At 37.2% G+C, this 27,355-nt stretch overlaps 1 protein-coding gene across 1 annotated transcript in view; it reads left to right on the forward strand.

Annotated features, from left to right (window-relative positions):
- The window catches only part of LRRC49 (leucine rich repeat containing 49), a 40,490-nt gene that overhangs the window by 3,075 nt on the left and 10,060 nt on the right, over positions 1–27,355 (forward strand). The window contains exons 4-11 of the mRNA XM_058811429.1: positions 478–577; positions 1,136–1,339; positions 2,640–2,706; positions 5,332–5,475; positions 9,361–9,422; positions 15,186–15,333; positions 22,763–22,846; positions 25,563–25,714. Of these exons, the coding sequence (XP_058667412.1) occupies positions 478–577; positions 1,136–1,339; positions 2,640–2,706; positions 5,332–5,475; positions 9,361–9,422; positions 15,186–15,333; positions 22,763–22,846; positions 25,563–25,714 (961 nt within the window). The remainder of the gene's footprint in view (positions 1–477; positions 578–1,135; positions 1,340–2,639; positions 2,707–5,331; positions 5,476–9,360; positions 9,423–15,185; positions 15,334–22,762; positions 22,847–25,562; positions 25,715–27,355) is intronic.

Consider the following 27,355-nt stretch of genomic DNA (forward strand, 5'->3'; position numbering starts at 1 on the left):
TTTACCTTTGAAAGACTTTGCATTTATTTGTGGCTCAGTGGCAGTGTTTCAGTATTTTGGTGCTTTATTTTCCAGTTCTATCGATATCTATTTGATCTGTGTCTTTTTAAATTCATCTTAAGTTGGGTAATACCTTCTTTAAGTTCAGATACTGAAACTGTGAAACAAGTTTACAATTTTATGTTAAAATATCATTGGGTAATTCTAATCAAAATAAAGGCACTTACAAAATATCTGCTCACAACAAATTGTTGACAAAAATCTCAAAGAAATAGATGTGCTTTGGAAAGAGGATGTAGAGGGATATAGTCATAATATCAGGAAAGAAACTGATAAATCACAGTACTGAATGGAGGCAAAAAGCATTTTCATGCTTTACTTTTTATAAGAAAGAAAATTTTGCTTTTATCACCTGCAGTTCAAGACATGCATCTACAGAGCAGTAGTTCATGTGTTCTCTGTATGATTTTCCGATAGATAACACGAACTTTGGGAGCAGTTCATCAATATCATTTCCTGTATTGCAACGTACTGCTGAAGAAAAAATCCTGAACTCAGACAGACTTACTCTGGAAAGGTGAGAGGGTGACAGAGCACACACCCCAGAGCCCCAGGCCCTGGTTTAAAGTGACCAGAGTGCCCCACTGATGGCTGCAGCCAGTGGTGGGATTGGATTGTTGGGTTTGTGTCCTGTGGTGAAAGTCTCTGAGAATGTCCTTGTGATGAGTGTTTCCATAGAGCTGTCACCTGAGGCAGGCAGATTTCTGGCCTGAACAGGCTGTTCATGTGATAGCTGAAGGAAAACTTAACAGAGTGTGAGACCACATCTGTTGGCATTTGTGTGGTCAACAACAACACAAAACTTCCATGCAGTTTCTGTGTAACAAGCAAATCTCTGAGAGGAGAGGGGTTCAGAAAATTTTGGCAGTATTTCAGCTGTGTTTTCAGGCTAATTTTTTAATAGGCAACAGTTTCTGCTTTATCTATATAATTTAATTAGCAAACCTAATTAATGCTGTCTTAACCAAAATGATATAGTTTATAGTTTTCTCTGTTCAGTCAGAGTGGGTGAGCAGAAGGTAGAGTACTGATTTGTTACTTACTTGTGTATTCTGTTTTTTCTTTTCTCTTCCAGGCAAAAACTGACAGTGTGCCCAATTATCGATGGGGAAGATCACCTTCGTCTTTTGAATTTCCAGCATAACTTTATAACTCGTATCCAAAATATTTCTAATCTTCACCATCTTGTTTTCTTAGATTTATATGATAATCAGATTGAAGAGATAAGTGGGGTTTCAACTTTGAGATCCCTGAGAGTCCTTCTTTTGGGAAAGAACAGGTAAAAATAATAAAACCTAACTAGGGCACTCTACCTCCTATGGTGCAGCAACTGTGATTTCTCTTTGCTTCTGATACAGTTTTCAGTTTGTGATTTTGCTGTCATACCAGTCAGACCTGCCCTAAGATTAGCTAAATGTCAGGGATCCCACTGAGGAAGCACACAGATTTTGTGTGATGTCAAAGCTTCTTTCTTAGTAAATTTAAGCAACATTTCCCAAGTAGTTCACATGTTCCCATATAATCTTCTATTCTGATTGATCATTAAATATGTTCTTAGATGTGTGTGACATGTTGTGGAATGTCTTTTCAGATCAAATGTAGTCTTCATTAATTATGTATGACCTATAAAAATATTTCTGCCTGATATATTTATCTGGGAAACATACCAGACGGATGAGTCATGGATTTTAATGCTTATTTATTGCTTTTAGTCTTGTAGCCTTTAATTTTAATAATTTAATACATGCATCTGTGGAATTGCTCATACATCTAAAGGTTTTAAAATTTTCCTCATTTTCTTATGTTCAGTGGGAACTAGTGACCAGATTACAGTTATGTGCAGATTATAAAGGGTGTACCTCCTAATTCAGCCTGTGCTCAAAACTGACAAGTTTCAATAGTGCCAAATGTTACTAGAGCTAGGAGCTTTTGTATTAAAAATCTCACCTGTAGAAATCACTTTTGTTTATAGTGAAATGTTGGGGTTGTGGATACTACAATATTCAGGTGTTTTGAGAAATTCTTTTCTTTATCATAACCACCCTGGGTGCAGTTTACCTTAGAAGTGTGGTGTTGAGGTAGACAGGACTTGGCCCACTAGTGAGTGAGTGGTTACACATCAGACAGAGTTGTACCAACTTGTTTCAGCTTGGCCTGTGTGTGAGCTTTGATTACTCTGAAAGCAAATGCTTGATACATGTATTTAATGTCATCAGCCAGTAGATGATGCTGTTGGGTGTGTAATAGCCTAGGTTTGGAATCTGACAAAACATGACAGGACAGAGAAGTTTTAAGACAATGAAATTTTTGACTTTGGTTTGCAGTGGAGCAAGCATTCCATCCTTTTCTTTTTCTAGAAGAGCCACATAAATTCTGCTGCTATTGAATTATTGACAGTCAGAAAGGAAAGGTGATAGTCTTAAAGTCATACTCATTTATAAATTTTCTTTTCATGGTTCAAAATGTTGTATTTCTGTTACTTTTGTTAGGATAAAAAGGCTTGATTTTGTATTAGCTGGAAAATGAAAGATTCTTTTAATCTAATATTAAAAATAATTGTCATAATTGAAATCTTGCAGAATAAAGAAGATCTCAAATCTGGAGAACCTAAAAAACCTTGATGTTTTAGATCTTCATGGAAATCAGGTATGGTAAAATAACTTGGTTGCTTATGTTTGTTGTGTAGACATCCTGTATTTGCTGTGTCTTTCACCAAAGTATTGTTTCATGAAAGGGAACTGGTGGCAAGTTTTGCAGCTCTTAAGGTCACCAGAAGTGAGTACGTTAATAAAAGGTGTCATGGTGTTTATTTTGAATATTTGTACCAGTCTCTTGTTCTTTCAGTGTTGTACTTCAGGCAGGTGACAGTGATTAAAATGCCGAGTTAGCCAAGTGTGATGGCACTCCTACCTACACAACAGTAACCTGCCACAAGCAGTTGTGATGTAGTTCAAGTAACACACTCTTAGAACTGCTGTAAAATTTATTGGTATGATTGATTGCTGTTTCTACTGCTGGTGGTCTGACAAAACCAGATTCCCCACATACGTATAAAGGAGAAGAAAAAGACAAGTTAGGGACTATAGGTCATACAATAAGTTTGTGGCTGCTCTGAATTAGTCAAACAATGAGCAGTGGCAGAGGCAGTCTAGGACCAGGGGATGGCATTGCCCTTGGAGTCTTGGCCATCTCCAAATATATTCATTCACATATTCATATATTCGCTTTGAATAGGAAATGTCATTGGAGTAATTTCCTGTGTTCTGTTTAATTCTGTGAATAATTTTTTGTTCCAGAAGTTCAAGCTGTAAGTAAAATTATGCAACCTGATTTTTTTTTTTAATGCATGAACTTCTTTTCATTAATCTCAGATTTTTTTTTAAAGATCCAACTTTAATTTGTGCATTTTAATTATTGATGGGTGATTATTTGGTGCATAACAGCCTTTGCTGAATTGTATTTCATAGTGAGGGGTTCAAAGATAGAAGCAAATGAGAAAATAAATAGTTTTTTTGTTCAGTATTTACAAGTAGACTTTGACTTGTGTACTAATTTCTTTTTGATATTATATAAGTATTATTTGAAACATCCATAAAAAAGTGATAATAGCTTGTATTGTTTCTTACCTAATAGCCCATATGAAAAGCTGGTGTACCCTCATGTGTGCATGCATAATTGAAACAGGCAATTCAGAAGAGTTAATCTTAAAGCTTAGCAAAGTGATAAAGAGTATTTCTATATGTTGCTGATGAAATCATTATCTTTGCAATAGCAGTGAAATACCAGGATTAATATTCTAGACTGTGGCATTCTAGCTGGGCAGACATCAGCAGAGGTCTATGCTCTTCATGCCAACTGTCTGCTCTTGGGGTTGCTTTTAAAAGTCTTTCTGTATAAATATCTTTTAAATGGGGCTATTTTCTGTTCCTCTTGCTGTAGTATTTTCGTATAAAATTCAGATAAATGGACAGTTTAATTAGCAATGGAATCAGAAGTTTAAGCACCTTGAATCAAAGGTTTAAGATGTTATGTAATTTTGGCCTTGCTATCTACTTTTGTATGCTTTTTAACTGAGAAATTGTTGAAATATTTCTTATAGCAGCATATTCCAATCAGAGACTTACATGTACACATATATGTATATGGGTATATGGAAATTACCAACAAAATGGGATGTTCTCAAACTGTTAAATTATATCTCCCTTACCTCTCCTGTTCCAGGAGCTGCTGGACACGTGGTGCAGAGTGGCATGGCCACAGCTGCCCTGGTGCAAAGCAGCAGGAAGTTCCATGTCAGTGACTCCAGGCACTTTGTACTGCTCTGCACCTTGGCACTGTTGGCCTCCTGGAGAAGGGATGGAGTGCCTGGGCATGGGTGCTAAAGGGGCTCACAGTGGTGCAGAGATGCTGTTTCTAACTGACAGGGAATGGTACATACTGGTAGCTCTTTGCACTGCCAAAACCTTGGGGCTGCTCAAGTATTTTCCACAGGAAAACCTGCTGGCTTCTTTGTGCCCCCCAGCATGGGTTTCACTGAGAGTGCCCTGCTGTCCCTCATGCAGGGGCTGTCCTTCTCCCTGGGTGCAAGTCAGGCATAAATTCTGCAGAGGTGCTGAGGACAGATCCACACTGCCATGAGAAATAATTGTCTGGATAGAGAGCCTGGTGTGGATCACTGGGATACATTAATAACAGCTGGAAACAAAACCATACTGAATCATCACAGCAATAATCAATGCCTCTGTAAAATACAATGGTATTTCTAGAAATAGAAACTAAAATTAAGGAGCATTAGCTATTATTGCTCTTTCTATGCATCTATTTTTTCTTTTGCTTTGTCATTATCACCTGAGTCTTTAAAATAGGTTATTATCAAGTATAAAAACAAGCATCTGCCAGCTTCCTGTCTGCTGTAATTCAGTTGTTAGGTCCCTCCCTTTTCTAATCCCAGGAAGACAAGTGAGTGTGGTGGAAGATAAGTGCTGTGGTTTTGTGTCTTCAAGGTTGCTGCTACAGAGCAGCCCAGCTGAAATAACCTGGTTTCTGATGGGATAGAAGGAAATGTTAACTGAGTTTAAATGCAGGATGGCAAGAAAAATATGGGTGAATACTCAGAGATCCAGAATAAGTATCATGGTTTAGAGAAACACAGGCACACTATTGTATGAAGCTGATAGTTCATGTATACTTTTAGAAAACCTGTCACATATATACATCTATATTTTATATCCATATAAAGCACAGTGTGCATGTTTATTGTGTCTCTGACAGATTGCTAAAATAGAAAACATTGGTCATTTAAGTGAACTGAGGGTGTTAAACCTTGCCAGAAACCTCCTCACTGTTGTAGAGAACCTGAATGGACTGGATTCACTCACAGAGCTCAACCTCCGTCACAATCAAGTCTCTGCTATAGTAAGGAGCAAAACTCTTGTCCTTCTCTTTTTTTCTTTTGCATTTCCTTTTATTTGTTTTTGGCAAAATGAATGGTAACTGTAGCTTCTTTAAACCATATCAGTGTTTCAGATTTTTGACATCTCGTGTTTCCTCATGTTGTGTTGCTTATATTGTTCTGCTGCAATACTTAATTGTACAACACAAAGGTGAAACAAACACAAACATTCATTTTGGTGTTATTTTCTTTGACTGTATTCAGGGAGACTTGACTTAGAGGACCTTCAAAGGTCCTTTCCAACCCAAACTCTGCTGTGATTCTATGATGACTTGTAGTGTTTCAAATCTTGAAAGCTCATGATGTTCCTTGGGGAGGGGGGGAAGAGATTTTGTGGTTCTAACATGCAGATTTAGATACTCTTCTTCCATACAAGTTCATGTTCTAGAAACAAATCATCTCACTTTCTGTAGGTTAGCTAAGCCATAGGCCATGTTAAATTTCATATTGAGAATGTTGCTGGGGCAAATGCAGAGAAAAAAGGTATTGATTGTAAGAGCAGCGTTTTCCAATGGAAACTTTAACTCAGCATTTTAAGTTTTCATATTCTAAAAATTAAGATTTTTGCTTTGCAATTTGAGTTGTAGTCAGGCATGGCAAGTGGATTATTCAAGCAAGAGCTTTTTAAAATAAAACAGATTACTTAGATAGCTCCCTTTCTCTGGCCTGCATAATTCTTCTTGTTCCTGGTCCCCTGCTGTTGCTGAGCCTTTCTTTTCTTCAGTTTCTGCTGTTTGCCAAAAAGGATTTGATTTTACATCTCAAAAATGAGAAATTTCTGCTCATTGCTGACTCTGTCACTGTACTTTCCTGTGTCAGTGATGTCACCTAGAATTCTCTTTGCTTGTAGCTTCTTTCAGTCCTCTCAGGTGCAACTTGTACTTTCTGCTTGCTTTCTGCTGTCATAAGTGGAGAGTCAGCATGAAATTTAAATTAGTGACTTAGAGACTTGGAGTCTGTGCTGCATCTCAATGCTTTAGTGTTTCCTGGCAGAGACAGTGTTTCAGAAGATGATGTTCTCTTCAGGGAAATATTTATTTTACTTGTTGGCTTGTTGGTGTTTACTTGTTTTTGTTGGTATCTTTTTGGGTTTTTACTCTGATTAAATTCTAATGAAATACAGTTTTGTGAGCGTAGATTCTTTTGTTTTTCATTGAATGTTATTTTTAGCAAGTATGGCACTAACTCTGTGTCTAAGTTTTGGACACATACTGTCTAAAACTCTAAGTAAATATGGCCAGTAAAATAAAATATTTTTTCATATGTTAATGATAGGTGTTATCTTTTTTTGTGTGTACAATAATGTGCATGTGTTTCTTATATTTGTTTGATTTATTTAAAATGAAAGCTACATTCCTTTTGTATGGAAATTCAGATTCTGCTGCAACAGGAAATTACTAAAAATGCAGAAATATGGAAAGAAATATCTCATTCTATGGAAAGAATACCCAAGATAGTTTATTTCTGGAGCACTTGAGTAGCTGAGGGAGGGGGGTTATATTTTATTTAAGATGAAGTTTAAGTTCATGTGGTTGACTGTGCAGGTGGAGGAGATATTTTAATCATGTTGTTGTTATGCTCTAGCTCTTAGCTGCAAAAGATTCACTCCTAAGCTCATGAAAAGAATTTGGTTGCTGTGCTTTACTTACTCACTTACTGTGACAATGCTCATTATGAATCAAGCTTTTTAAACTTGCTTATTCCTTCAAATGAAAGAATCTAAACTCAACTTTAAAAATAAATTGTTGTTCTAAAATAATTTTAAAAATAATTCTGTTTTAAATAACTTTGCATTTTTTTGGTGAACCTTCCTTATTTTTCACATACATCCCTTTGACCTGCCCTAAGTGTATTGTTCTTGTGTAGGAAAAATTATCATCTCATTCGTGAAGCAAAAATAAGGTTCTATACTGAACTCTCTGCCCATACTGTATGGAATAACTTAAGTTATCCAACTGGGTTGTAGCTGGTTTGAGGAATTAAATCTGCCATCATCCTTTACAATCCATTGGCCTTGGACTACCAGTTTAGGGACTGTTTTTGAGCTTTCCACTACAGACTGAAAATCCTTGAATCATGAGCAGTTATTTTTGTAAGAATGAACTGTAGTTGGTTCAAAGCTGCAGGATTTGCAGAGGCAGTCCTGGGGCTTGGTTTATAGCAGAAGGATCTTACAGGACTGAAGTGCATTCAGAGAGGCTGACTTGTCAGGAGAGCAGCAAACAGAAATGATGACAAAGAGTCTCACAGGGCATCAAAAGCACAGATCTATGCATCCCATGAGTTATGAAATATCTTCTTATTTTCCATCCAGTTGTGAGCTGGAGTCTCTGTTAGGAAGATTATCTATGTTTTTCTTTGAAAGACTGACCTGCTTGTTTAATTTGAGGTAGTAAAAATTTAGAATTTTGGGTTTTGTCATTTGCAGCTTGATCATAAACTGGAAGGAGGACTGGTCAAGGTGTTCACCATTTCTTCAAGAAAGAATTCTTGCCCTCCGTCCCCCTCACTATAAGACTTTGTATCAAAATTGAAGTAGCTGGAGGTTTTGGGGATTTTCCTGCTGCACCTATGAGATTTGAAACCTGTTTTACAAGACAGCAACACATCATGCTAGGAAATTTGTCTTGTGGGGTAATTTCTTTGTGTTCCCCAGTGATTAGTTGAGTTACAGTGCACAACCCTATAATGCCTGTCCTCACACGTGTGCCCACCCTTTTAGGCATGAACACCAAGTAGCCTTGGGGACAGAGGGGACACCCAAATGCACCTCTGTTGTGAACTCAATCTTTCCATGTCTGACCTGGCAGGACTCAGGACAGCTCTGACCCAGGAGTTGTGCACCTGCAGCCTTGATCCCTTAATCCCTTTGTTCTAACATGTCATCCTATCCAGTGGTGACTCTCAGCAGCTTTGCTGGCTTAAATTCAGTGTTTCATTAATAGGAGCTGCAGGCTTTGTTAGAGCTGCCTTTGTTTACCTCTTTGAAATGAACTGTTCTGGACTGCTATATAGACATGTCAGAAATCTGATGAAGGGAGGAGGAGATCTAGGCTAAAATCAAGACACTGAGCTCTGATGCTCCTTGCCCTTTCCCAGGGTTGTATCCTGTGGTTCCAAGTTGGAGTGTGGCCATTGTTAGGGATGCAGACTCAGAACTGAGGGGTTAGGTGTGAATGGCTTGTGAGTCCCTGCAGACTGTGCTGTCTGAGATGGATGTCTATTTCATAAAGGAAGTTTGCTCTTACTTACTATGTTTCATCTTACTAATATTTGAGCTATTTGCTATTTAGAGACTTTCTGCAAAGGCATTTAGTGGAATATTAAATTTAGAGTTTTTTATTCTGTAAACTCATACCTTCTTCTAAATGTTAATTGTGAAGGTTGTAAAGGTGACAGAGTCCTTCAGATCATTCTCTGACTGGAGAGTCACTGCTGTTCACAGTGCTAATTGCACTGCTGTATTGCTGTATTGCACCTCAAAAACCTTATTTCAGCAAGCTTTTTTTTTTTTTTTTTTTTTTTAAGCATGTTTATCCTGCAGTTTAAATGCTGAGAGAGCACCTTGGCTTATTTCCCAAAAGGCTGTTCAGAAAGCAGCAGCAGTATCCTCCTTTCCTTTAACACGATTTGCTTTGCAAGTGATGCAGCGTGTTCTGCAGAGTGGGATCTGCACTGAAACACTCCCTTGCAGTCTGCATTAGGGAGAGATGGAGCTGCACGTTCAACACAAATCAATGTTGCAGCAAGGTTACAGCATTTAGAAATGAAAGCATTTCATCAGGCCAAGTAAAGAGGCTCAAAAGCCATTTCCATCTGCTGAATTTATGCCTATCTTTTCTTTCTAGAAAGATGTGGATACTTTGCCCTGTCTCCAGCGTCTCTTCCTCAGCTTCAACAATATTTCTAGGTAAGGGGAATAGTAGTTTGCTTCCTATCAGTAATTTGAAGTATCCTACAGGAGCTGTATTTCATGAAAATTTGAATTCAAACACTGTGAGTACAGATCCTTTTTTCCTCCCCTAACATATCAGACTAAAAAAATCATGCCATTGTGTATTTTCTACTTTAAGTTAAAAAATTCTTGAAAGCCTTTGCATTTAAATGTAGTTATACTATGAGTATTCTTCAAGGAAACATTTTTAATTGATTATCATACTGTTTATAGTGGTCAAAATTAAAAGTGGATTTGTAAATAGGTTGTTTTGCTGTTAACCTAGTTGTCTGTTAAAGCAGCATGATGCAAGGTACAAGTTATATTTAACATTCCATCACTGTATTTCTGGAGTTATGCAAATTGCTGAGTCAGATTCTGCTTGCTATGGGTAAATTATTTCATGCCTGTATTTTACTTGTCCATGTATTAATAAAGTCTGAAAGGTATATTCATGATTCCCTTTCAGACCAGATGGCAGAAGCAAAATAGCTCAACTCACAAAGCTGGGCTTCTATAGTTTCAAGTAACTAAGAGCATTTTGTTATAAATAGAAATGTTTGTCTTCTGTGCCTTTTCATATTAATGCATTTTTGAAGTCTGCCTTTATACTCATGCCAGTATTTGAGAAAAACCCTAAGTGCCTGCATTATCTTCACTTTGGTATGTCCTTTTTTTAATCCCATGATCACCAACAGCTTTCTTTGTTTAGAATCAAATAATTAAATGTGGGGTAGGGGAAGATGCTTCATGTTCTAATTACTGGAAATGCCATGCTATTCTTGTGATATCTGCTTTCTCTGTAGAATGTACTTAGTGGGAGCTTTTATTGTAGCAGCTGCTCAAACATTTTAAATTCACCTGCATTATGTGTCTTGCAGACAGCTCCAACCTACTTGTCTGTGTTTCTTAGGTTCTTAAAGTACAAATGCAGTACATCTTAAATATTCATGGCTGTTAAACACTTAAAAACAATTCAGAGATGAACTGCAGGAGTCTTTCTTATGCTCTTCCCTTAGTTAATTTGCTAGTCTTTTTATTTTACATTTTATTTCGGTGTGGTGATGAGAGGGGGTTAGCATTTTGCTGCTTTTGAATCATTTCCAGAATTGAGACTTGCCTTTGTTTCTGGCTTTCTAAAAAAAGTCTCAGGTTGGCAGGAGCAAGGAGGAGACTGCAGCAGCTTGGCTCCCTGGCTGTCAGGGAGCATCACTGCAGTCAGGGAAATTGCCCTGTCTTTTTATGGACTTGGTGCCTTTTGTTGTAGCTTTCTGGCTGCTTTCACATATTGTTTTATGCAAATGCATGTTATTTCTACAGTGTTCAAAGAAAGAAAAATGTTTGGAATTTTCTGTGAGGTTTTGACAGATTTCTCAAAGTTTGTGATCAGTAGTTTGCTTCATGGCACTATATTAAAAATTCTGTCATTTATCCATGGGGGCTTTAGTTGGTCTATTGCTTAGGTTTCTCATAAACTACAAATACTTATCTAGAACATATATGGAAATAAATAATTTAGTTTGAGTTTGCAGCTGGAATAGGTATCAAAAAATCTTAATGTTAAACAAAAGATATTGCTGTTCTATAAATTTTGATTATGCATATAGGTAGATAGGTGGATGGATATCTTTAACTCTCTATTTACCAGTCATTATTTTAAACCACACAAATGAAAAACTTCTTTTAATCACATTCAGCTTGGAGTTTTTTTAAATAATAAGCTTTTACTACATATAGCGGTTCTGAAGGCTAAAACCCTCTGTAATTCCTTATTCAGGGTTATGTAGTAGATATGTTTTCTACCAGGGAAGTTATTAAATATTATTTATTTAAGTATATTCTTGACCATCTGTGATCTGATGCTTGGGTTGGTACTCTTTGAACTGACTGAGGAAGTTCTTTGCAACCAACGAGTGAACTGCTGTGCTCTCTCTGACCATTCCTACACCCTTTAAATGGTTTTCTATGCTTTTGAGTCACTTACCCCATTTGCTCTGGGCCATAGAGTAATTTGAAAAATTATTTTTCCTAAAAACAACTCTGTCTATACAACTGAATTTTGTTTGACAAGCAAATTGGTGCACCAATACTCTTAATTAATTTATCTGTAGGTGCATTAAAAAAAAACCTGCAAATGAAAACAAACAACAAAATTGCCAGAACTTGAATATATTTGTTACCATTTCATTGCAATACTTCATTAATGTTCATTTTTTAAAATAGCATTTCTGGAGCAATGCTTCCATGGAAAGATTTTCTTGTTTCTATTTTTGTGTCAGTGAAAATATTTGAGTCTTAAATTGACACATGCTGACATATTGAATTAATATTTCAGTAGAAGACTCAAGAACACCATTAGAAATTGTCACTATTTTAGGCATGAGGATACACCATGGGTTTAATCACTATGTTCTTTTTACCTCATACTTCAGAGAAGGGCTCAGAATGCTGCTGCTTCTCTGCAGAACTTTTAGAAAAGAAGGATATATTGGTAAGATAATGTAAGCTAAAACTGAACTTGGTGCTGTCAGGAAACAAAGGAAGTCCTGTTTTTGGCTTCAGCCCAAACAATCTTAGTTACACTCTGAATGTGTTTGTACCTGATGGCTGAATGCAATATCTATATATAGAACTGGTTGTAGAGAAATGGGAGAAATTCCATTTTTAACTTGTCATGTGGCACAGGGAAGAGATTGCAGTAACATTTGTAGGTAAGATTTGCCACAGAGAATCAGAAAGAAGGTTATTGCTCATGTTTGAACATGTGAAACCAGGGAAGACCATTTTTTAATCTTGGAAGCACAATACATATTTTCAGTGTTACACTGCTGTCCAGGTCAGCATTATGTTGGCTTTTTCATTTAGTCTAGGCATATGGAATGAGTTGGATACAAGCTCATGTAATTTTGGTTCTTCATTTGGTTGCTGAATTGGAAACCTGAGAGAAGCAATGTTCTTAACCTAATAAAAACAAGAAAGTAACTTTTTACTCAGCAAGATGAAAATTTATAAATGCATTGTTAAATGCTTGAACAACAGCAGGTAAAGGGGAATGAAAGGTTGATGGTAGTTACATCTGTTCTCATAGGTAGTTCAGTAGTTAGAGTCTTGGAAAAACGCAAGTTTTCTTCTTTGGGTATTTTTGAACACAGAGTTCCCTCTCAGGTGTTCTTTCAGACCATAGTATGTATGTTGCCTTCCTTCTCTATTCCAGAGCTATTCCCTTTGTGCAATGTGCTTTTAAAAGTTGATGCAAATGTGTAGAGAAGGAGCAATTTTCTCCCTAAAAAGCAGATTAAAACAGAAGATAAATATTCCTGTGTCCTGTGCATGTGTTTCACTGGTGCAGGCTGAGCTCCAGAGTGCTGTGCTGTTAGGTATTTGCTGCATTCTGATGTGAGAAATGGGTTTGAGTCCCTTTGGCAGAGGGGAGAGCTGGATGCAGGACTTGGAGCATCAACAAAGATGGAAAACTGATCTATTCTCAAAAGATTTCCAGAAAACACTTTCTGATAATTTAGCCCAAATTTGTGACTTATATCTGTGTTGCTGAAATGACAATTTTAGCAAAGATAATTTATGTAAGAAGAGGAACAGGAATGAGAGGTGGTTGTGTCCTGCAGGAGGAGATCTTTTGTAAAGATAATCAGACATTCCATGGAGAAGGTTGGCTGAGGCAGTGTGACACAGCACCATCCAGAGCTGCTCTGTGTTTCCTGAGCAGGTTCAAGGCTCCTTTGTGGGGAACAGAGGCTGGAGACAGAGCCTTGGGATGTGGCCTCTGGTTCCTGTCGGGTGCTCACCACGGGGCTCTGTCCCAGCAGTCTGCAGGCTGGGAAGCAGCAGAAGCTTGGTTGTAAATTGTGCAGTCTGTTTGGGAACGCAGCACATTAAAGCTTTAATTAGTTTAGGATTAGGATACAGTGTGACAAGTACAGTATATGAACTTTTCTGTATGGAATTTCTAAAGCTCAGGGTTTTTGTATGCATATAAAAGATGTGAGAACACTTTTTTGCACTACTGTTTCTTTCTAAAACTGATCTGCTAATAGGGCAGCTAAAAGCAGGATAAAGCAAGCACATCTGTTTTTAGGTCCAGAGTGAATGTTCTGGCATGCTGAAGCAGTGAGAATTTCAAAGCACAGCAGTATGTGTAAGTGGAAGGTCTTGAGAACACACTAGCAAGCTTTCAACTTTTCTGTCATTTCCTGAAGAAATTTGTTTTATTAAAAATCTGTAAATCATATGTAATGAAAGAAGTACTGTTTGGTTAAATGCTTAGTAGTAAGTACTCAGAATAAATATATTGAATGCTTTTAAATATACTTTAAAATAATTTTGAAGACCAAAGATTTTCATATTTTTTAAGCAAAATGTGTTCTAGCTCAATGGAAATTCAGACTGTGGGGTATTTTGTTCTAACATGTTTCAGTTTGCTTTACTAACTTGTGTGTCATTTGGGAAAACTATCTTTTATCTTTAGGACATATTGAGTAGATTTTTTGTAATATGTCAGACTGATCTTCCAAAAATGTGCTTCCATAAGCTGTTCTCTGGAAAGGAAGCAGGATCATAAAAAGAAACAGAAAATAATAATCAAGCTTTAAATACATGTACAAAACAACCAGTTCTTCAGATGTCTTAAGAATTTCCACTGTCTGTCACAATCTACCCACAGTTAATTTTCCATTGGTTTTTAGGTTGTTTTCATGCACTAAGCACAAAGGCAGTAACATCTTCCTCTTTACTGTCATTTTTCTGCTGTGCCCTTTGAGTGTACAGTGCAGGAGCTCCTTGCATGCTGCACCAATTGCACCAGAATAGCTATTGCAGTTTATTCAGTGACAGTCTCTGAAATGAACATCTGTACTGAATATGTTTTCTGATCACTCAGCTCAGGGCATACTTTGGGTCTGACTTAAGGCAGACTTGGCTTTGGAAGGCCAAAGGACATTAGGATGCTGCAGTGTCATACATACCATACTGAACATTTATGTAATAAATAAGACTCCCTAACATTGTAAACATGTTAGAGAGTCTTATTTATTACCATAAATGTTCAGCTTTTTTAAATTAAAATCCAGTCAAATAGTTGTCTGATGTTTAAAAGTACTAAATATCTGAGCTGCTTTCTTTTCACATTTCATTTTCAATGAAAGGACCACTACAGAGGTTATACATCTCTAAATGCATTTTACACAGGTCAGTTATTTTTGACAGGTAACCAAATCTGATGTGTTCTAAGAAGCCAGCTGGTTAGAGTTTGTAGTCTGAATTCAAACTAATGGACTAATCTGTTTTGAAGATTATGATGTGTAGTTGTTTTACTTCCAATATTAATGATGATTCAAACACCTAGGATCATTCTGTGATATTTGTGGTTGGCTTTCTCTCCTTTTACTTTCCAGGTTTTTCATGCTGCCCTTGATGGCAAATACATCTATTATATTTCTGAATATGGATTTATATGTATCATATTTTAGCAGGGGGTTTGATTTAAGTACTCCTATAGTTCTCCTTATTCTGGAACTCTTTTTACCTGTATGTGAAGGGAATAAAAAGTCTGCCAGCAGCAGCTGCTGGTATTTCAGAGCACTTGTATTTGTCATATATGGTATTGATAGGTGGAAGTGTTCAGTACAGTTAAATATTTATGTTCTGTCCTTAAGAGATAAAATCTTCCACCTCAAAATTATTCCTACTCCATGACATTAAAACTTTAAACTCTTTTGGTTACAGTTTTGAGGATATTCTGTGCCTTGCTGATTCCTCATCCTTGTCAGATATCACCCTTGATGGCAATCCAATAGCTCAGGAGACATGGTACAAACACACTGTTCTCCATCATATGATGCAGCTCCGACAGCTAGATATGAAGAGAATCACAGTAAGAAATTTCTGTTTTCATCAAATTTAATAGATACTTCAAATCAGAAGTAAAATGCAGGCATTTCTGTGTGTATGTGTATATTAAAAATACAAACTTTTTTTTCTTAATTTAGTATGGAATTGAATGGTGAAGAGACATTACAGTATTTAAAACTCTAACCCTTTTCTTTAGTTCAGTATAAAGTAAGGGTTTGCATTTTTACTTCATTTAACATGTTTATTTTGAAGTGGTTCAACTCCAGCAGCAAATGCTGCGTGTTCAGCTGCCATGAGACATGAGAGAGCCTGCAAAGCTTTTGGTTAGAATTTTCCTAACAGACTTTGCTGATTTGTTGTATAGCTGAGAAGGGACAGCACATTTCTTCCAAAGTAGTGGTCTGTTTGCCCTAAAACTGCTGTAATTGGTATCCTTTATTTAAGAATTTAATTGGTTTCTTTAATCAGCCTCCCTAGCGAGATCTGGTGATCACACAGGTTGTGTGTCTTGTCTGTATTTCTCTCTTCCTAACCTACTCTCCCTGATAATTTCTGTTTCTGCTGCTCAAGTTCAAGTAACCTTGATAAGGGAGAGAGGACTCAGTCTCCTACAGGCTTCTTGAAAATCCACTCCAGGGAACGAAGGACAATCACCAGGGTCTTACCGTAATGCCAGCTATTTTGTCTTTTAGCATAGGATATATATTCTTTTAATATAGAATGCAAATTATTCTGTGCCTACTCAAAAGTGATGTGTAAGCATGATTTCTTACCAGATAAATCTGTCCAGCAGCAAGCAACAGTGATACAGTGGTAATTTTTGGACCAGATGCGGACACATACACCTTCTTTTAAATGCTCATTTGCTTTGCACAAAGGCTGTGCTGCATTGTGAGCTGCAGCTGATGCTTTTTCATAGAGCCAGTTAGGCTGAAAAATATAACGTGTGTGGAAAACATTACTGTTAAAAAGACAGTGCTTTGGGACATGAGATTTCTGCTTCCATCATTGAAAATACTAAATACTTGTTTGTTCACAGATATTCTAAGCTTCAGGGGCTTTTGTATTTTATACTGACTTTAATAATAACTTTTATTATGACTTTAAACTGCCTTAATAATTGTTAATCACTTTGCTTTTAAAAACTTGTTTTATCAGTATTATTTCAGAAACTTGAGTTGCATAAAGAAAATATCTCTCCATCTCCCCATTTTAACCCTTGTCAAGAGGGGACGGATCCTGGTGGAAATATCAGTGATAGAGAAAACTGTAGAAAGAGCTCAAACTCCTTTTAGGCTCTATGAGATCTGTATGGGGGGAAAGTTGTCAGAAATTCACAGCCATGGGAAGAACTTAATCTGGGTTTGCACCTTGTTAAACATCAGAGAATCAACCACAAAGACACAAAGCCATAGAAAACCAGGCTTCACCAGTTGTGCTGCTCATAAACCTACTTGTAAAAATAATGTGTTTTACTCTTTATTTGCCTTCTGGTTTTTGAGCCTTTTAGCATTTTTCTTCACGTAGAGGGTGCTATATATTTTCTCCAATAAAACTGCTACCCAGATAATCGTGTGACTTAAGAAACTGGGATTTAAAGAAAAATAACAAGTATCATGGGATCTGTGGTAAAATTAAAGAGCTGGCAATACCAAATCCAGCTATTCTGCCTAGCACTGCAATATGTTGTTGCTGTCAGCTCTAAGGTTAGATCTAACCTGGTGGGGTTAGATCTTGCAGTGTTGAGCATGTGACTTGCACTCTTGATTAGTGTAAAAAATAATTACATTTATTTTTTACATACATCTAATTACATTTATAGGATCATTTCTTCATCAGCCTGAAGAACATTTAGGCATTTTGAACTTTGGCATTGCTTTGTCTTGTAAAAAACTGAGAGTTGGATGACTGTTGGGTTTTATTCTGACTAGGAATATTCACTAATTTGTTCAGAAGTTTTCTGCTCAAGAACTGAGTTTTGCACAATTATTTGTTCTGATTTTAACTTTTCTTTTACTGAAGGATATTGTCAGAAGTTTTTATGAGACTTGGAAGCTTCATTCATGTTTGGTTTCAAGAAGGTACACACTTTGGTGCCAGGCTTTTTCCACAGGATTCCCTGGAGAAAGGAGCCCTGGTGCAAAATGACAACTCTCTCTGCCTGAGGGCACTATTCAGAAACACAGAGGTGCCATGAAAACCAAAGACACTGTACTTGGAATAAAATATTTGTGCACTGTAATTATTTTTAGGTTGGGGTAGACTGTCTTTAGACAAGGGATTGTGTTGAATTATGACAACTCTTAAACACTGACATGTGTGGAAGCTGATGTTTTCTTAGGCTACCTCATTCCTAAGCCCTTTTTGAATGTAAGATTGAAGCTCTTGAAGCACTGAAGCACAGACTCAGTTGTGATAAAATCAGTGAGATTAAGCACCTGTAATGCTCTTCACTTGTTCATTGTCCATACAAGATGATTTTCAGCTGGAAACCCAACCACTTGGTGTTGTGCACCTGAAACATCAGCTCAATGGAAATCTTTTGCTTTCTTGAACCTTTGGTAGCTCAGTCTAAAGGCCTAAAGACTGGGCAGGAGGCTGAATTATTGTAGCTGGATGGACTCCTGTGTTCACTTGTGTCCCTGTCAGTAACTCACAGTTACACCTTCACCTCACCTTAGCTGCATGGTTATGGGACTGGATGAATGGAATGGGCTTCTGCAGAGCCCCACAGTCAGAGCAGGCTCAGGTTGCATTTGTGATTATTTATCTTGGTTAACCTGCCATAATGGTTGTTTTTTTGGGCTCTGAAGATTTTTCACCCTGCTTTGTATGTTGAACTTTTTGAAAAGGGGGCCTGCCTAGTGGTGCTTGCAGTTTGATTAGGACCTATTTCTTTTTTCCCACTCTTTGGTAATAGTAAGCAGAGATTGTCTGCAGATATGTAATAAAGTATTTAAATATGATTGAAATGTATACATATTCCTTACTAAGGAGTTACAGAACCAGGAACATTTGCTATCCATCACTTCCAACAGACTTTCTCATGAGAATTTGCTAAGTGTGTATATATTCCTATATGTGTGTGTAAATATGATATATAATGCAAATTTTTTTAAATGTTGCCAGATTTAAACACAAGCTGTGTCTTCTTAGAATTAAAGCTTTGAATTTTTCATTGAGGTTTTATACGTTTTAGAAGCTTAAAATAAGAGAGCTGTGTTTGGTTTTGATTATTTGCTTAGACATTTCATTGCTGATCAGGGAGTAGGTTCTACTGCTCTATCCAGAATAGATTTCATGACTGTATTCCATCACTACCATAAAGTGTTCTGAGGTCTTGGGATCTTTTGGGTTGCTGTGACCCCAAGAATGTTAAAAGTCTCTTTTCCCAGCCCGGGCACTTGAAGAATGAGTTGGAGCTCTTAATTTCTCGGTCTCGAGGTTGTTTATTGTATCTTATCTATAAAATTCTTTCTCCTGCCCTGCTGAGGTCCATCCAGCAGGACAGTTCCAGGCACTCTGCCTGCCCCCAGGGGAGTTTTATGTCTTTATACTAGAAACTACATATACAATATTTACAATTACTTTCTAATACCCATCACCTATGTTAGACAGTGAGCTTCTACTCTAAACCAGTCTGTAAGTGCCAACATCACAGCTGAAGATGGAGGCCAAGAAGAAGAAGAAAAGGCTGGACACGCCCAGTTCCCTCCATCTTGCCTCCTGAACCCTGATACCAAAACCCCAAAAATCTACTTTTTCCACCCCATGATAACTTCACTGTTATTCTACCTAAACTGTTGTGGCTTGCTGATCTTCATCTAAGGTTGCTAATTTGCTCCATGGGTCATAATCAAACCCACAGGTGTTTTGGTCTCTGTGCCAGGGTCTCTGAGCCCCCTGGAAGGGGTCCTGGCCATCCTGGACAGCCAGAGGGATGTTCTGAGTTCCCACACTGAGGGGGTTTTTTTAGGGAGGGATCCCTAACGGTATTTTTTTTCTTTCCACTGGGAAATAAGACACTTAAGTGTGACTTAAATCGTGTCATTTGTTGAAAGGACCTTGTTTGAACAATAGCAATGCGGCGGTGAGGAGGAACGCGTGCGTTCGCTGCGGTCCGTGCGGATCCTCTCCGGTTCCCCGGGATTCCCTCCCCTCACCGGGCGGGCAGCGATCGGCGCTGCTGCAGAGCGCGCGGGGGCCGCCAGGGGGCGCCATGGGCACGGCAGAGCCCTCACGGACCGCGGCGGGAGCGCGTCCGCGCCTTGTCCGGCCGGACAGGGACAGACAGAGGCACGGACACGGACACAACCAGCCGGGGAAACGAGTGACACAGGGAGGGGATCCAGCTCCTCACAAATCCTTTCTTAAAGAGAAGGGATGGCAGGAAAAATGAGTTGTGGCAAGGCTGTGCAGCGGTTTGCTTCATAACTTGTTCAGTACTCTGGGGAGTACTTTGTGGGTTCCTGGGAAAGGTGTTTTTTAAGATTGCTTGCATGTGTTGTGTAAGGTTAATCAAGAATGTGTAAGATTAATCAGGAATGCGTATGTAGATGTGGCCCTTGATCTTTATTCAGAGATTTTCTCCATCACTCTGCCTTTATGAATACTGAGTAAAGCTAAGGATGTATTTTATTTTTGGATAAACTAGCTTCTTTTAGAAAAGAATAAGTGTTTTTAAAACATCTGTAATTAGGATAAACTCTTGATCAAGGAAAAAAGCCTTATTCAGTTAATAATCTTGTTAGAATGTAGTTTGCGTTAGTTGGTTTTGATCTTTGTATGGAGACTGTGTTGGCAAGGAAGGCCCAGGACTGACTTCAGTGGGGGCAGCAGACCCTCCTGCATGGGAGGCAGTCATGACGTGCACATCTGGGCTGGATTAAGGGACAGCTTTGGGAAGGAAGATAGAGAAAGGAGAGATTTGTAGAAGCTGAGAGAAAACTGATTAGGGAACTTTTGCTTTAAAACTTAGGAAAAAACTACAGCAAGTTGTTTTGAAACAAATAAATTTAATGAAGGCTAGTTGTCTAATAATGTTATCTAGCTCTCACCTCCACCAGTGTGAAACACAACACCAGCTCAGTTAGTTTGAAACTGAGTCTGATGAATGGCCAGATGTTTTCTGCCAAATAGAATGGATAGTTTGTGCTCCCTCTTCCTTGGTGGTAAAACTAGCTCGCATTTCTCTGCTTTCTGCACACCAGTTTAATATAATCAAACTTCTAGGGAACAAGAAAAGTCCCTTAATTTAAGCCTTCTAAACATTGTTATTTGATATTATCAATGTGTTGAAAAGTGATTAGAGAAGATGAAGACAAAAAAATTACTAAAAGCTTGTTTCTTTAGGAAGCCTAGTTGAAAAGCATAGATACACAGTCAATTTAAATTTAAAAAAAATTTAATTTAAAAAAAATTAAATTTTTTTTAAAAATCCCTGAAACAAATCTAACCTGTTTTCTAAAGAAAGATAGCACTAAAGTAGTTTGCTAGTGTTTCTCTTTTATTTTAAGACTTGGGTTTTTTTACACAAAACACTAACAGAATAATGTAATACATAATTGGGATAATGTTTGCAGTTCTTAAAATTTTGAATAATATCTTAAGGAACAGTACATTTTTATTTGCATTATTAATGATGCATTCACATTTGTGACACATTGCCTGCATGGGGTTTAGTTCATTATTTTCACAGCCTTCCCCTGAACTCTCCCATTCAATGCTGGATTTCATTGTGTGGTACTTTGTTGCAGTGGCATCTAGAAGGCCTTCTGTGTCCATGTGTGCTTTTTTTTGTTATTCTGTTAGTGGTGATCTCTTTTAACATGCACTGGTGACCTACAGAAGTCCTTCTAACCAGGATTATGCTGTAATTCCATGGCAATAGCCCCTTGGAAATACCCTGTTTAGGAGTAGCTTGAAAGCCCAGTAGCAGAGGAGGCTGCCAACAGAATTTCACCAGTAAAAGACAAGCTGCATTGAGAATAAATAAATTAAAAAAAAAAAGGGGGCTTTCCAGTTAGTGTTCCAAGGAAATTCTTGCATATAATTGTGTTAGAGAAGCTTACTCTGTCCAAAGCCTCTTGCCTTACTGTGCATTGAGGTACTGCTGTTGTTTAATGTATGATATTAGGTTTAAGTCATGGAGGAACAGTTTGAAAATCTGTTCTATAACCCCTTTTCAGACTGATGCCAAACTCCATGGTGTGTCAGTGGGTTTCAGGGGGACTGCACACAGATCAGAACAAGTCTGCTACATGCACTGAACTTCTTATGTTTTGGAAATTGTTTTCTTAAAAATGTAATGGCCATGCTAAGTGTGAAGTTCCTGTTTTATTTTATCTTCCAGTAAGCACTCACCCATGTGCTTAGGGGCTCTTACAATGCTCTAAACACAGCATGTTGTATTTATGTAGTAATTTTGACATGTCAATTTTTCTTACTGGTTGATGGTGCTTTCTGTTCATTTTTGTTTGTTAATTTTGTTAACATATAACTTTTCTAGAAAATGAAAAGGTTTGGACAGGAGCTTTCTATTTTGAGGAAATGAAAACACTTTTCATATGTTCTGAGAAGAGGCTTCAATAGAAACGCTCAAATGGCATGTGAAATAAATCAAAATAAGTTAAAGTATGCTTCCCAAATATTTGTGTTGGAAAGAATCTACACTTTTTACTTCATAGTGAACATTTCTTTTGTTACTTGGAAAATATATGTTCTAAAAATACTGTGCTGTGAGAATGTTTAGACTTCTGTAAACAAGGGGCATCCAACCTAATATGGGTATATTGCAGAATCAAAATGCTGTACCAGGAAAATTAGGCAGCTTCACTTTCATAGTTTAGAAATCAATGGCTTTCTTTTTGAGACTTCGTCATTAGGCAATAATGTTGATGAGGCATAATGGTCATGGAATAGCTAACATTGAAAATGTTCTGTTCTTCTCAAGTTCTGTTGCTGATTGAAAAAAGCCAGGCTCTGGAAATGGCTTATAACGGTGAAAATTAAACACGGATTATGATTCAAGCATAAATAGAACCCAGCTTTTTTGCTCTGTGTGTTTTTTTTACAATAAAAATAATCCTGCTAATTGCAAAAACTACTATCAAGATATGAAGATGTATTGCAGTGTCATATCTGAAAATATTTTTCATGGTCACCTAATGCTTTATACTTTTTCAAAGACTCATGTATATTACTTTTAACTAGCTTTATCTTCAGTGTTTTTATCTGAGTAGTTATTTATTCTGTTTTTCTTGACTTATTTATAATAAATTTGATTGGTTTTAATAGTATTTAGAAACATTAAGATGATAAAAATTCTGAAATTGTGTTAAAATGAAAATTTCCATTTCAAATACCAACACAAGAACATAATTTATCAGTAATACTTTTCAGAACTGGCTTAGTTCCTCCCTTTAGGAATTTGTTTTTTGTTTTTCATGTAGGAAGAAGAAAGACGTATGGCATCTATTGCAGCCAGGAAAGAGGAAGAGAGGAAGCGTGAAAGCCACAGACAGACCTTGCTTAAGGTATTGCCTTGGCTCTTCTAAGGCTACTGTAAACCAGTTTACAGGATTCATTCATATCCCTATTTTTGCTGCAGCTATTGTATTATATATCCCAGTATGCCTCTATCTATTTTCACAGCTTCAGCAGTGCACTCCATGAGTGACACTCTGTTCAGTCACACGTGCAAGGTACACTTCAGCAGAAAGCCCATGTGGAACACGAGTGTGATACACGTTAGTGGATGGCAAACTTCATTTTCATAAATCCAGGCTAAAGTAAAGGATTTCTCCAGTGATTTCACATTCCTTGGTCTCCCCTTTCCAGGTGAATACTTGGGCTGCAGCCATGCAGGCTGATCTGAAGTAGTTTTTCCTTCATTTTCTCCCATTGAATTTATTCCTTTCTGTGGATAGAGTGAAGGGGCCCTGAGGGCACAGGCAGGCTCCAGCTGTGTGTCTGTCAGCACAACTCTGGTCTAGCTTATCTCCCAGCCCAGCTGGCCTGCTTGGTGCTGACACACACAGACAGAAGTGCCCCACCAGGGGAGACCCTGCTGCCCTCCACAGCACTCATCATGGGGCTGTTGACTGCATGAGCTGTGCTCCTCACAGGAGACCAAAGATCCAGAATCTGGCTCCAAATCATCATTTGGCTCCAAATCCCTTTTTTTTTTTTTGAGGAAAAAGCTGTCTACTTTTTTCTTTAGGTTTTTGTTGGGTTTTTTTTTGTTTTTTTTTTGTTAGCCAGTAATGCCTATACAAACAATCTCTTTCAATTTGGCATTCAAATAAACAAGAAATTTTCATGTCCATATTAAGGTTCCTAGGTGAAATCATATTTCATGAAGGAGATTACACTGGATTAGTTGCAGGAGGCCATAAGAAGTGTAGCAAACATATAGAACTGAAAAATAAAAAGACACAAACAGAATGTTAACAGTATGTTAAAAGATGTTTTAAGTATATCCCCAAGAGAATAGGGGTGAAAAATTTTGTGTCCAGTGAATAAGAATATGTTTTGATTTCCTGTATATTAGTATCCTTGTATATTTCTGTTTGATTAAAAAATATTGATATAATAAAAAAAAAAAGGCTTAGATATGGTTTGAGGGGTGGTTTTGGGTTTTTTAAGCAGTGTGTTTGTTTGGTTTTGGTATTTCTTCTTTCCCTGCAAGATATTGATGTATTGAAAGTCTCTTCAGATTTGAAGTGTTGGTGATAGATCTTAGTAGCATCACAAAATGAAAATTAATAAATAATTTTCATATATGACATTGTCTCATGCTGTTGAAAATGTCTCTTTGAATAGGAAAAAAAAAGTAGGTATTTATTCGTAGTTCATGTTCTTAACCATTGATTCAATATTTCCTTGTAGCTGAGAGATTGTCTTGGTGGCCTATATTTTGAGGTGCTTTTTGCTAGTGGAAAAATTCCTTAGAAGAAAAAATATTTTTAACACCTAGCATCATCATTAATAAATTTCAACATTACATTTTAGACTTTAATTTTATCAAAGTATATTTCCTATCTTCAAATAGGTAAGTGGCATAATGGCCAAATACCAATATTTTTCATATTATTTGATGATTTTGTAGATTTTTCTTTGTGAATGGGTTGTTATGATTCAGGCTTTTTTCCTGTTCCACCCATTTGAATTGAACAAATATGCTCATAGATACAATGTCCAGCAAAAAAGTTGTCAACTATAGGTTTCTTCATAGTTAAATCTGAAAAAAATATTTAGAGAATTATGTTCTGCAATTTTTTTACCATCACATTTCTCAAACATTTCTTATGCTATAGAAAATGTAAATGAAATTATAGGCACTCGTTCAGTAGCAAACAATTGCTGTTTTCCTGTATGCCCTGCATTGAAAATGTTTATTTCACCAAGGTCATCTCTTCTTTTTCCCTTGCTGATACTTGCCTGTCCAAACAACAGAATTTCTTCATCTCTTTTTCCAGACTTCTCTTTTATTGCTTCCAACCCACTCTTCTGGGAAGGCTTGAGATGTACTTTGAAATGTATAGAGAATGTCATTCCTTTCCAATAGTGGTCGAACTTAATATTTACTGGAACAAGAGAACATTACTGCTAGCAGAATCTTCACACTTGTAAAGTTTGCTTTATGTAGAAGGAACTCGTGGAAGTTTTTGGAGTTCTGTAGGAATCCAGCAGCCCACATCTGAGGGCTAATAAAAGCAGTAGAGCTGTACAGTAATTGAGGTTGAGACCCTCAGCCTTGAGAACAAACAGAATTTTCTAAAGACTGTTGTGATAAAAACCACTGATGATTCCAACTTCCCTCCCTTTCTGTGACATGGGCTCAGTCATTGTGGAAGTCTGTAAGTGTTGAGCACTAACCAGAGAGCATCAGAACTCCCATGGCAAATGGAACATGAGCTAGAGTTTTGAGCTCTTTAAAATGGAAAAACTTGCACAAGTAGCAGTTTCCATGTCCTAAGTAGCTTAACTTCATGCTTTCATAATTTGTGGATTTATTATGTTACTTTTCTTGTTTCTTTATTGCAAATTTTGTGAAATTATGTGCTGGCACTTATGCAAAATAGCACTAGAACAATGCATTGATTTTAATGCATAACCACCAACCACTAGTACAGTTTCTTCAATTTGAAACAATTGAAAATGTTTTGCTTGAGCAGCACATTTCAGACCAAACAAATGTGCTGCTCCTGCCCTGACATGCCTCACGGTGCCCTGTGTATCTCATTTCAGGAAAAGAAGCGGTTAACGATCGGTAACATCGCCCGGCAGTGGGAGATCCAGCAGAACCAAATCGCTCTTGAGGCTTCTTTAAACAAAGATAAAGAAAATGAGCCCTGCCAGATCAATGGCAGTGCTGCATTTGTATTTCCTGAAGAAAGCAGGTATTTTATTTGGTGATGCTTTTACCTGTTCAAGTCTTCAGTTCCAGGTTACTGCTTCTCACCACTGAGATCCTGCTGTATTTTGTTATCAAAAATACAACATATGCACAGCAACCCTGAAAAGATGGCTTACTTTGCTTTTGACCATTAGAAGTGGGTAACATGTTTAAAAAGAAATAGAACAGCAACTCATTGCCTAAAGAAGTGCAAGCTAAATTATTATGTGATTTTGCTAAATAAAGGAATGTTTACAAGAAATGTTAAATGTTTACAAGAAATGTTTACAAGAAATGTCAAATGTGAATTCCTGAGCCTTCTTGAGGCTATTCATTTCCTTAACAGCTTAGATTGTTGCCTTCAGTTTAAATGAACAAAATGAAGATGTATGAGCATTATGAAGATTTCTAATCTCTTTGTGTATCAAGAGGTTTCATAGTTGAATTCAGGCTCTTAGTTTGAACTGCAGCATCTTTTATTAGACTGCTTTCACACCCATGCAATAACAGTAGCAGTTACCAGATTTAGTTTTATTCTCAAGATAATGTTAGTGTTTTTTGGTTTAAAAGATATTATTTTTGCTTATTTACATCTAAAAAAGTGGCCATGTGGTGAGAAACTACTGCAGAACTTAATGAGCACTGTATGTCTTGGATTTGGCTAAAACCAAAGTAGCACTTCAACCTTGGCTAGCTCAGGCAAATGCCTGAAAAAGTAGTCTGCACAAATTCAATAGCAAGTACAGCTTCCTGCTGTCCCTGGTCAATGCTGCAAATGTCAGGGATGCTCAGGAAGTCTGTGTCTCTCACAACCAGAACCCATCTGAGTTTCAGTCTTGTATGGCTAGAACTGGTTCTTATCTCAAATCAAGTGCTACATCTTTTGAAACACTTTTTCCTTAGCATGTTGAAATTGCCATCATCTTTTCTATTCTTGTGCTTCCAAAGGTTTCCCCTGAATGCATTTGCCCATTGCTTTCTTGCTTGCTTGGTTTCTTTGTCATTTAATTCAGTGTTGGTAATCCCTCCCCCAATGACCAAGGCAGTGTAACTATGGTAGTTTGACTGTTTCTCTATTAATGAAGAAATTCCCATTGCTTGAGAAATGGTGCTGTTTTGATGTATGTGTTTTATCATAGTGAAGAATTGCAAGATGAGCTACTAAGCAATAAAATTGCAGGTGAAATTCAGAATAGATAAGTAATTAGAGCTTCACATATCAAGTGGTGGGCTCTCAACATTTTCAGTTGAGTGAAATTTTAGAGTTCTGATTCTTATTGTCAAGAGAACATCAGATTGCTGATAGTCAAAATACATTAACAAGACTAAGAATGTGGTAGAGAATAAAATAATAACAGTCATTACATAACTTTCTAAACCTGAAATTTGTGCTTATTCTTAGGTCTTTGTACACTTTAGGTCCAGCCAGCTGAGTGTCTCATGTTTGTATCATGTTTGAAGTAGGACAAAAAGAGATAGTATTCAGGAATACCTGAATTTATTGCTCAATTTAAAAATTGCTCTTGTGAATTGGAAAGGTCACATTATTTGAAAGAAATGCTTGAGTTATTGCTTATGTCCACTTTTACATTTCACATAGCAAACAGAATGTGAAGGGGACATTGCTTAAATAAATACATTGTTT

This window comes from Ammospiza caudacuta, chromosome 10, assembly GCF_027887145.1.
Source record: "Ammospiza caudacuta isolate bAmmCau1 chromosome 10, bAmmCau1.pri, whole genome shotgun sequence".
Lineage (NCBI taxonomy): Eukaryota > Metazoa > Chordata > Aves > Passeriformes > Passerellidae > Ammospiza > Ammospiza caudacuta.